The sequence below is a fragment of the Tuber melanosporum genome (assembly GCF_000151645.1).
Source record: "Tuber melanosporum whole genome shotgun sequence assembly, scaffold_21, strain Mel28".
NCBI lineage: Eukaryota > Fungi > Ascomycota > Pezizomycetes > Pezizales > Tuberaceae > Tuber > Tuber melanosporum.
The window spans coordinates 709,854-721,388 of NW_003298875.1; the positions used below are offsets into that span (position 1 = coordinate 709,854).

Below are 11,535 nucleotides of genomic sequence, written 5' to 3' on the forward strand. Positions count from 1 at the left end.
CGAATTGAGCCGTTGATTTCGATACCGCCCGGAGAACCGGTGGGATGACGAAAGAATGGATGAACGGGTGGGGAGAAGTAGGCAACGAAAAAAAAAAAAAAATTTTTATAACAATTCCCCAGTAGCAAAAACAGCTCGATCGCAGAAGGGAGAGTTGTAGCAGTGAAGTAGGATGAAGATGACAAAAATTTCGATGGGTCAAAAAAATCAAATTCTCTTTTTTTACCACGAAGTCTGCGGTAGTGGCGGGGGGAAGAAAGTTTTTTTCTTCCCCCCTCAAGTTCGCGCGGAATCCCCCTCCCCCCGCCTCTCAGCCGCGATTCAACCGCAAGACCTCTGATCGTGGGATCTTCGAGTGATATTTGGTGATGGGCATGTTGCGTATGCAACTATCGTGTACTTAGTATCGTACTTTTGTGCAGTGGGGACGGGAATTTTTGGCGCAGGACGCGATGCACTGCGCGAAGTTTCTGATGCCGGAAGAGCAGGAGGAGAAGGGGGCGAAGGAGGGGATGAAGTAAGAGAGGGGCAAATGTTTTTCCTCCTCCCCCAGTGCTTTTTTTTTTTCTTAGTGGGGTATGCTAAGGTGGCTGATCGCGGGCATCAGATTACAATGCTATGTGGTGCAGGCGAGCTATGATTTAGGGAGATACTAGATGGTGATGAGGAAGAGGGGGAACCGTCGGCGATGCTATACAGACTAAGTTTCCGCGGCCGCCAGTAGGAAGGCCCCCCGCAGTATTATAATACCATGAAGCAAAGGAACTTCGTTTCCCAGCCGAAAGTATACAATTACGGAAGAGTTTAAAGGTGTCAGTGGTTGCATCCGTATCAGTAGGATATCCAATTCACCATCGCCCCAGTGCTCAGTAAGTTATACGATTTAAGCCGGAATAAAAATATTGCAAACCCCCAGAAACAAAGACGCCTGTCGCCTCGCAGCCCCGAGTGAAATGTTTTTTCTTCCCAAATGCTTAAAAAGTGCAGAGTACCGCAATCATGTCAAAATGTTGTTTATACCAAGGTCCTTAACAGATAGTGATATTCGAAAAAATCCATCCCGTTTTGCTACTTCACTTTATAATCTTGTTCCTTCCCACCCCTGCTAATCCCGGTACGATTACTGCCATCTCGACTCTTTCAAGAACGATTGAATAATGCTAGCTTTGAATAATAAAAATGACAGCACAATGTATATGTGTTTCCAATGCTGTCTGATCCCAGGACTGTATGTTTTTATACTACGATAATATTATGCTCCCTTGCTCCTTGTGGTCCTCACACGAGTGATTACTCGTATACAATAGCTGCCGTAGCTGCCAACGCAGCTTGACTAAACACAATAACAACCCCACCATGATCTCTCCCCCCACCTCACCCCCCACCTCTTCCACCTTCCATTTCCCATTTCCATAATTAACAATAATTATGATAATGTAGATGAAGCACGCCAGCCAAACAAAGAGCCCGTAACACGGCGCTAAGACTCCTCCTACTTTTCTCTCCACACCAGGGCGAGCACGGGATATATGGATACAGGACCCTCTGACTCTCCTTACCACATCATGCTTACCGGTAATCAAGTATAATAACTTCCGTGGATGGAGAGGGGGCCTAAGAGTCAATGCTTCAAGTCGAAACCAATCTCCAATTGACCACCCCGCTGCTCATGCGGGCCAGGAAAAAACAAAAAATTAAAACAAAAAAATTAAAAACAAATGAGGAAGAGATATAGAACAGTTACAGTAATACCGGCCGAGGCCTCCAGCCTTCCCATCTACCATAACAACGAAAATAAAGACAGGAAGTAAACTCAAAGCCAAAAAGGGGCGGGGACCCAGTTTCCAGTTGCCCGGGTAAGCCTCACGAACGATCCGAATGGCTCCCCCTCTCTTCTGTCCCGCAGGAGGAGCCCGGGTTTATCGAATCGGGGTCCTAACATCACGATTCATTCATCCATCCATTCATGAATGTACAAGGTCAGATGACTAGTTTCGTGAAACGGGAAACAGAGATGAGGGGGGAAAGAAATAATTGCGCCGTGTGGTATCTAGGTTCAATACGGTGGCCAAGTTCGACAGCTATTCGTGCCGAATGCAACGGAGGAGAAGAAAGGGGGGGGAATAGAAGAAGAGATGGACATCTCAGCTTATGCTACACAGGAAACAAAGGAAGGGAGAGATAAATGAAACAAAAAGCACTGTTTCCCGCTTGTGCTGTCTTCAAGTGAGTGACAGCCAGTGTGAAACTCCCATCTGCCGTACCGTATCGCATCATACCGATCCGTACCCGTTCGTGGCTTTCGCAAGAAAGAAAAAAAAGGAAACCCTCCTGTCATATCGCACAGGGGGAAACAAATGCACGATACAGTTCAATTCAATTCAATTCAGTTCAGTTCAATTCAGTTCAGTTCAGTTCAAACGATTATCATACCTAAATTATTAAAAAAAGTAAAGAACAGAAAAGAAAAGAAAAGGCATTCGCAGTGAGGGGGAGGGGCTGGGGGGGACGAACAATCTGCAGTTAGACTGCCGTACAGCAGAAAGAAGAAAAAAGTGTACTTGTATATTATATTTATCATTCCGGTAACTAGCCCGAAATCGGAGACCCAGAGGGAGATGATACAAGTTATTTACCTGCTCATAACCAACAATTGCGATATTAATAAAGTCAAGTTATTCATAGCAACGAAGGGGTGACCGATCGGTTAACATGTTATCATGGCTTCATGCAGGTCTGCTTACAATACTTTACCCACCTTGCTAGTTACCGCACTTTACTCGAGTTCAGTACTCGTACAGTACACTTTTTTTTTCTATGACGCCCCCACTTCACTACTGTACGAGTAGAATAGCATTCTACCCACCTCATGACATCTCAATCAACGAAGCGGGTGTGGAGAACTCTCCTCACCTCCTCGTGATCTGATCAATTCCCCGCCCAAGCTTAATTACCTCAGATAGGCAATGCAAGGCGGTCGCAGTCGGCGGATCACCAGTAGAATAGAGCACAGAATAGCTACGGTAGAGGACTGCACTCTCCCGCGGCCTTAGCGCAAGGCCTATCTACCTGCCCGTCTTGTAAATGAGTGAGCGAAAAGTGAAAGGGCAATGGGGCGAGACAGGGTTGGCGATTTGGCGGTGAGGTGAAGGAAGGGAAGGGGAGAGAAGGAATTAGGCGTTTTTCGGGAGCGCGAGTCGTGCGGTGGAAACATGTTACGGCATGACGCTGTGGATGGCCGTGACGTGCAGGTGGAAGGAATGAGGGCCTACAATGAGGGAGGAGGAGGAACGAGGGAAGCAAAGGATCCGACGGCTACAGGAGCGTTGTGGTCAAGTTATGCTCGCTAGCTAAGTTCAGGGTCCTTGATAACTCTATGATAAGCGCCATCTAGTCCTTAATTGGGGGAAGGTCAGTGGTATTTCTTGGCATGGCTGTATGGTGATGGAGGGTGGTGAAATTAGTTATTCTGAAGGGTTAGTCTACTCGAGTTAGTAGGAATGATACAGTATTTAATTTACTTGCAGTCAAAGAGTCGATCCCACCGGCAAAAACGGTCTAGGACTCATGTAGATCTACATACAGCATTCAACAGACAAGAGAGTACTCGAGTAGGTACTTGTACTAGTACAGCAAGTACTCGAGTAGTCTACGGTAAACCACCCGAGCGCTTTTAGCTAAAACATGCCCTCATCCCGTCGCCACTACGATAGAACACACACTACAGAACAGCGCACGATAACCAAGGCTTACCGTGTCACGAGCATAACAAAATCATTGACACTCACATATCACAAACCTAAACCTCTAATCCCGCATGCTCAACAAGTCAACAAAGTCCTCATAGTATCATACATACGTAAGGCTAGCAGGATGCGATACCTCATCTCAAGAACCATCCATCACAAACACCCACTTGAAGGATTACCAATTAACTTATCCCTTCACTAGTCTCCCAGGCACTAACGGACAGTTGGTCAGTTCATATCAACTGCCCGCGTGGGGATTCACGGATAGGTTAGAAGAGACCCTGGGGAATCCCGGGGGTGCCGACGTCACCGCTGTTATTCATATTCTCAGCGCGGATTGCCAAATACTCTGAGGCGAAAGCGCGATAAGTCGCGAGCATGCAAATTCACCTTCTCGTCAAGGCCGGCGTGTGGATTATGGATGCGGCGTTGAAGATGGAAACTGTAGCCTTGTTGTGCTGTGTAATCTCCGATACTTACCTGTGCTCTTCCCACCCTGATAATCACCCAACAAACCTATAAAAGACTCTTGTTAAAAGTCCTCTGAAAGGAAGGTCCCCAGGAACCCAATCATTCGAGCAACTGACCTAGCCTTTCCAGTAGAAAGAAGTAGTAAACCTCGCGTTGAGAACCTCTAATAGAGACAACAAAGGCGTGCTCTGTCGTACCAAATTAACCGGTACCTCACAGTACTTTCGCTTACCCGGCACTGTACAGTACAGTACAGTACAGGTGTCGTCCAAATTCTCTAACATGCCAATACAAAGCATGTCGATTATCAATCTTGTCGGGTTAAATACCCTGTGTCCGAATTTGGCCGAAACCAATTGTATTGTCAGTGTAAACGATTGGCCTCTCTCTCTCTCTCTATTCTACAAGCACTGTTAAAACTATATATGTGTAAAGATTACTCGCAAGGCCGAGCTGAAGTTGGGCACTAATGCTGGCAACTCCCATACAAAGTGCCCGGCTTCGATCCGACCGCGCTTGGAGTCCACGGTATCATACCAAACACAAGTCCTTACACTTACAGTACAATATCACATAAACAATCCAAAGACCTCACTACCCGACAAAAGCACTCACCTAGCTCCCCTCCCCCTTCCATCCATCCTTCCATCCTTCCAACCCAAGCACGAGTTTCAAACTCGCCTGCTCAGCATCACCCCTCCGGCACTAACCGTCGATCCCATTGTTTCCCCCATTCTCCTCATTTCCCCCATTCTCTCAAGGCTGGCCATACATCACCATCATTACCACCATCGCCTCGCGCACGAGCTCAGGTGCCATGCGCCATCCCATCCACCCACCCATCCATCCATCCATTGTACAAGTACAAGGCCCCAGCACCCAGGAGCTATAATTGAGAATGTGAGGCTTCCCAAAACTCGCAAGAAGAACGAAAAAAACAGCCTCAATTATGATACGAATAGCACGGTAATACCATAGGTAGAAAGGGTAAAACCGATAAGGTAGCACGGGGGTGAGGTGAGTAGCATACGGTCCACTTCCCGACCCCATGTGTTGCTAATACGGTAGGGGAGGGGAGGGTAGGATTGCATGTCTAGAACGGAGAGCTATTATAAGTTAGATTAAGAAACCTCGTGGGCAAATACTCGAGTACGGTACCGTAACACGGATGCGCGGATCGTATATAAGGCGGTGAATGAACGAGTGTTCAGAATTAGAAATGTGTTGATTTTTCTCATGGACGGCTTTGCGCGGAACCTTTTGGAGTAACAATAGTGCACCAGTACGAGCACTGTGCTCGTGCCAGTGGGGGCCATTCACTCGCCCGACATCAACGTAATATAATCCCCTTGTATTATACTCTCCCCCCCCCCCGTCTACTCCGATAGCACAGTACTGTACCCAAATACAGTACTCCCTTCCTCTCCCCTCTCCATTTGAAGTAGAAACCGAAATGGGGGAGGTCGTACTGTATGGATTGACGCTATGCGCTGGCGAACAACTACTCACCCATGGGGTACCGAAATCTATGAACTACAAGAGGAAAAAGAGACCAGGATTATACAGGGTTTATGGGTGGATGGTTCGCCATTCTCAACCTATCAACTTGAAGACACCATGTTCACATATCTCCTTCCGTACCAGCGGGGCACAATACTCTAGCCGGTTTCACGACCGAGGAGATCGGCCCAGATAAGCCGCTGTGCTCGAGGTGGGCAATATTGGTGCAACACCGTGGCAATGCATGTCTATGATACAAAAGATCAATGATCAAATGTCACTTCATTATCACAGCATACCTCTAGTTGTTACATTTATTGAGTCAAAATCACTACAGTTATTACAGTACTACGAGTCCCCTTTGCTCTCGTAATTATTAGATTTGAAGGCCTAAAGTTGTTCGAACATTGATCTTTCCGGATAGGAAATAGGTGTTGTTCTGTATCTTACAGGAGATGGGGTGGGTAGGGTTACCATACGCTGTGGGGTGTTGCACCATTTTTGTCCGACCCTGGTATCGGCAGTCGACGATGGTAACAGAAAAAAGATGTAACGCGCCCAGAACAGAAAGAAGCTACAGTATGTGATGTATGATACCGGTAAGTGAGGTTAACTTTTTATCTCTGTTGCCCATTCCCCCCTGCCGGTTCCTCCAGTCCGCTACCGATTCCGAGGACTACGAGCGTAGTGAGGGAGGAAAGAGGAAGGAACGATTGAAAACCAGTCCTAGCGTATGGTACATTTCTCTGCTTCTGTTCTTCCACTACGGTATCGCAACTTAACTTCCTTCTCAGCCGAGCAACGTACTGGTAAACAATCTATCCCGTTGTGGTGGTAAAGCCCGTTTACGGGGAGGGGGGGGGAGGGAGGAAGTGAGAGAGGATTGGCAATGAATGATTCAATGGATGGGATTTCTCTTTCGACCACCTTGGCATATGTTGCGGAGGAATGAATAAATAAACTTGCTGCGCATTATGCGCAGGATAATCGGTCTTCCACAGCCTTCGGGATGCGGATGACTTGTTCTTGTTCTAGTAATATCGTTCTTGTTCCTATTCGATTTCTGCACCGTTCTCCCTTATGAATCTCCAGACAACGGAGCAGTGGGCAAGAACCGACCGCGGCTCAAGCGGCAACCTGAGCAGCCAGTACGATACGGCAGTACGTATCACAGTATGGCACCCGAGAACAGTGCACCAGTGAACCGCAGCCGCAAATTCTAACTTATGATACAATCTCCCCACCCTATACCACCCATAACCGAAATATCACACCGTTTTACATGTATCATACCATCATGCCAGATACAGAACTCCTCCCTCAGCATACGGTGTCGCTTACTCGGTTCGATGAGATAAGCATGTGCTTCATTCTTCCTCATTGACCACTGTGGTCGCCATCAAATATCGAAGCACGAAGGCCGCCCAAACCACCAGTCCTGACACCCCTAATAAAAGAATAACGATTAACGCGATGACATGGCTCTGAAGCATTTCGTCAGGCCGGCTCTCATGGGCTGGAGTAAAACTACCTTATCTGGTTGGTGTCAAACGGCAAGGCCAATAATTTAAAAAAGCACCTCTTACCTTTGCTTGTTTGTAGGGCGTACAATCAGTGAGGCAGAAATTTACACCCTTCGGGGGGCAGAATTGTTGGACGGGCAAAGCGAGCAAGGTGGATGGATGGAATGCCCGGTGGGGCAAAAGAAGGCTCAAATCTGTTCGTCTCTGTAGCGTGCGGGGCAAGACCCTGACTTTGAGTTCTTCAGAATACCTAAGTACAGATCGGCACAAAGTGGAGAGCGTGATACGGCAGATATCCGACAGGCACTATGGACATCTTTGTGGGGTTGTTACGCTTTAATCTTTGCAAAAGCTACCCGGGACACGCCGCAGGTTGTTGCTGAGAAGCTGCGCTGTAACTTCACTGGCGTTTTTTCCAACTCCAGCTTGTTTAACACAGCTTTTTTTTTTTACCGGAGGGCCATGTTCGCCAGGGTATCGGAAGGCATGCGTGAGAGGCTGTTGGGGTAAGCTGAGACCAGCGGTCAGTGTGGGGTTCACGGAATATGGCGCCAGGCTTGGTGTTTTGACTTATTCCCAGCAGCACCACCAAATGGTGCGGTGGCATGGCTCGCTCTTGTATTTCTTGCTTTTCGGTTAGCTACCGAACCTGATAGGTGAAGGGTAAACTCTTGAATCCTCTCACGGCAAAGAAACCGTCGAAGCGCCGCCGATGCTCAGAAACTGCAGTTTGGTTTTAGAGGTGGTTAGTAGCAGTCCATTTCTTCCACCTCCGAATGCAAGTTTATGGCCCAATGGCCCAATAAGCTAGCATTTCCGCTCGATTGGCCTCTATGTTTTTTTTTTGGCTGGCAAGAAAAAGATTTCTCATCCAACAGATCCATTACCCTCAAATGCGAAGATTTAGGAGACCAATCCAATCAATTTCGCCACCATGCTGTGGCTCCCTCGTGCTCCTCTCGTGCTTGTGATAGATCATTGCGAACATGCAAACCCTGATTTTTTCAGCTTAGTCCGTGGAGGTGAAAAAACGTTTACGAGGTCATTCTAATTGCTTGGATTTGGGCTGGCCATGCTGTACAAATGCAGCACGCGGCGGAGACATGACCAGATCGTGACGAAGTGTATGCGTGAAGGAGCGCCAGAAGCTCAAACATCCGTTCTCTCTTTTCTTTAAAGTTCTAGATAAGTTAACTGTAAATTTTCCCCAGGAGATCACCAAAGCATAGTCGGGCATTAACTTCGCGAGATTTGGATTGTTGGAGTTCCACAACCTTTCTGAGGACAAAAAAAGCCAGACGTGGGGGGCGGCCCGTGCGTCACCAAGAGCCGCAACTCCCCTGCGAGTTACATCCTATTGAGAAGAACCATCACGCCTGTCTGCGCATTCCCTCTCTCGTAAGTACCGGTACTTAGAATACAACGACTCTGTAGGACCTCTTCTTTTCCGTTTCAGAACGTGACCTAGGAGATACTGGCCTGTGAGGAGAGATGATTTATCTTCAGCGTTTGTGCCGTGTGTCTCCCGTCGAAGTTGCAAGGTTGCTGTAGTTCGGTTGGCAGTGCATGCGCTTCTCCGGAATGCGTGTTTTGTAATTCGCTAACTCCACGATAGTCGTTCTTTTTGCTATGTTATTATCCTTGGCTGCACTTCTTAACTCCACAAGTTCACACCATCTTGATTTTAACCCACTGGAGAAATATCCTGGACACTGTTGATGCGAGCCTAACCAATCCCTCCCCAAGTCGTGGTCATTGTCGATTGAACTGCATTAACCAATGGGGCGGCACTTCTTGAGTGGCCTGCGGCCGCTACCAGCTCAACTGCTTGCCCGCCTTTCGAAACCTAGGTAGGATATAAGAAAACCCACAGCAACTCTCGTCTGAAGTTGGATTTCCCATTCATACCACGCAAATCTTACGACCAGCTCAGCGAAATAAGAAAAAACTTTTGCTCGCTCTTATTCTGGTGCTGTCAGACCTCACACAGCCTGAAACAACCTGCAACATAAGTCCGATCAAGTAAACGCCCAATACCTACGATCAATAGCTCAACTAAATCTTCGCATCACAAATCATCGCCCTCGATCGAAATTTTCCACTGCTTGCGCTTAAGGCTTCGAATCTTCGTGAATCTTCGTCGGCAGGAACCGACTGCAATCCATTTATCTTTTTCTCGGTTAGCGAATCGATTCCTGCGTTTGCCTGTAGGGTGAACCTTGAAGCAAAGATCTAACTTTTACCCCGCCAGGAGTTGCTATAGAGCTTCTCAACCGTCGTAAACACTGGCCAGACGTTATATAACAGGAGTCATGCCAACCCACGCACCAACACCTCCAAGCACCACCAGTTATTCCTTTGTTTCTTATCCCACAGACTATATATATCCACACAACAACTACGGCGCACCACCGCAAAGTGTACACCCCATGCCCGGAATGTCAATGCCACAGATGGAACTCCCTGGAGTAGCAACATCTGGTCCACCTTCATACCCATCACCGTACACAGCAAATATGGCATATGCCCACCTCGGCCCTATGGGTAACCCGACACCCCCAAGTGTGAGCCCGATGCTCGCTCACTCCCACCTCCCACCAAGCCCCGTCATGCACAACCCACATTCACTTCCGCAAACACCACCCACTAGCCCCGACCGATGCAATGCGGATACCAAGGTTATGCGACACATCCTCACTGCGATGACAAAGATGCAGAGCACTATGAAGGATCTAGCAGAACGACAAGAGCAAATCCTTGACCGGATGAGCTTGCTCGAGCAGCGTGGTAAGTTTGCACCCGGCCAATTTGCGGCGAACGGTTCTAACTATCCAAAAATATAGTTGGACGAATGGATGAGGGCATAAGCACACTTCTGGAGCAATCAGAGGTGATTGTCGATAATTCGAAGAGCATCCGAGTGCGAGTAGACGACAGTGAGAGGTGTGATAAAGCTCCAAACCAGCCATATTGTATGGGATGATAGGCTAACCCCTTAAACAGCCAAGACGCACAAGACGCCTTCGAAAGTAGGCTAACAGCCCTGATGGATGGTGTTGTCGAGAAGCTTGTGGGTGGGATCGGTGATGAGATCAAGGACATCAAACGACTTGTGAAAGATACCGAGAAATACATGAAGTTCGATCCATTTAGCTGGAACGGCCGAATGGCCCTCGGGCAACGATACCGCGACGCCATGATCTTGGGCGAAGAGGAGCAAAAAGAGGTCGACGTTGTCGAATGACTTCATATATATTCCTTTAATATTTCCTGTCTATCATCTTTCATTAGCGGAGTAGGTCTGTTGGCAGCATTTTCATGGAGTGTACTCTAACCAGTTGTTTCGACTTTGGTATATTGGGGGCTGGTTGCTTTTAAGGTGTTTTCTGCTTTTTGTACCTATTTCGGGCCTTTCTTTTTCTTTCCTTTGTTCACGGTTGCACTTGTCTCTATATTTTCTTTCTGTCCATAGTCACCGCAGGAGTAGCAGAGCCCACCGGCGGGGGCAAGATGCTACGAAATTCGAGCCGCAGTAGCTCTCCGGACCCTGCTGATTCAACAAATCATAAATGCTACTCCCAATTATTCGCAACTCGAGCTGAAAAAACTTCAAGATCATCGTTTCAGTTCATACCCTAACGATCGTGAAGGCAGCCTGATGCATACATATCCGCCCCGTCTCCCGTCTTTTCACCCCCGCATCGGGCCAAAGGACAACGCCAGGAGCATTACCAATGGCTTGTTCAAAACAATGCACCGGCATAGCTGGTCAAAATAACCAACTTCCCGGCGGGTAAACCTATCCACGAAATCCATTCAATCCTAGTATTATACCGGTATTCAAGTGTCATTTAGAACGTTGTGGAACCAGGGCCTAAGGGCTTTCCATAGGTCTTACACATTCTGCATGCGAGATTGCAACGACCTGGGCAGGGGATGGCCGCACTTCGAGACTTCGCTTTGCAGCGACAAAACCCAACCATCATAGGTCCCTCTCCGGACAAGATATACGGTAGGGGCTATATCGTGCCCTGCTGACAGCAGAAAAAAGAAAAAAAAAACATTTTTCTAGGTTCACGAGCGGTCGAATAGATAGGCAAGAGCAAGCGGTGCGAGTAGATCTCAACCCATCCCGGTGTTGAACTCGCCTAAACAGCCTGTCAGTGCATATGCCCCTGTTCATTTCAATAAACAAACTTACCAGTTGGTTGATAACTGCCTTCATGTCGGCTATTGCGACCTTCTGCGCTTTGCAGACGGAGAAATTTTCTCTCAAGGGTTGTGCTACGAGT

The 11,535-nt window shown here is 47.8% G+C and overlaps 2 protein-coding genes; one reads left to right on the forward strand and one right to left on the reverse strand.

The window, feature by feature from the left end:
• Positions 1-9,142: 9,142 nt before the first annotated feature.
• Positions 9,143-10,276, forward strand: GSTUM_00005868001 (uncharacterized protein; the record flags this gene model as incomplete). XM_002837962.2 has 4 exons in its annotated part: positions 9,143-9,422; positions 9,495-10,030; positions 10,087-10,186; positions 10,252-10,276. The coding sequence occupies exons 2-4, from the start codon at positions 9,673-9,675 to the stop codon at positions 10,274-10,276; spliced, it is 483 nt and encodes a 160-aa protein (XP_002838008.1). The 5' UTR covers positions 9,143-9,422; positions 9,495-9,672.
• A 1-nt stretch (position 10,277) lies between these two features.
• Positions 10,278-11,535, reverse strand: GSTUM_00005869001 (uncharacterized protein; the record flags this gene model as incomplete). XM_002837963.2 has 4 exons in its annotated part: positions 11,445-11,535; positions 10,910-11,391; positions 10,579-10,850; positions 10,278-10,517 (listed from the first exon to the last, which is right to left on the reverse strand). Exon 4 carries the CDS (start codon positions 10,491-10,493, stop codon positions 10,278-10,280), a length of 216 nt encoding a protein of 71 aa, XP_002838009.1. The 5' UTR covers positions 10,494-10,517; positions 10,579-10,850; positions 10,910-11,391; positions 11,445-11,535.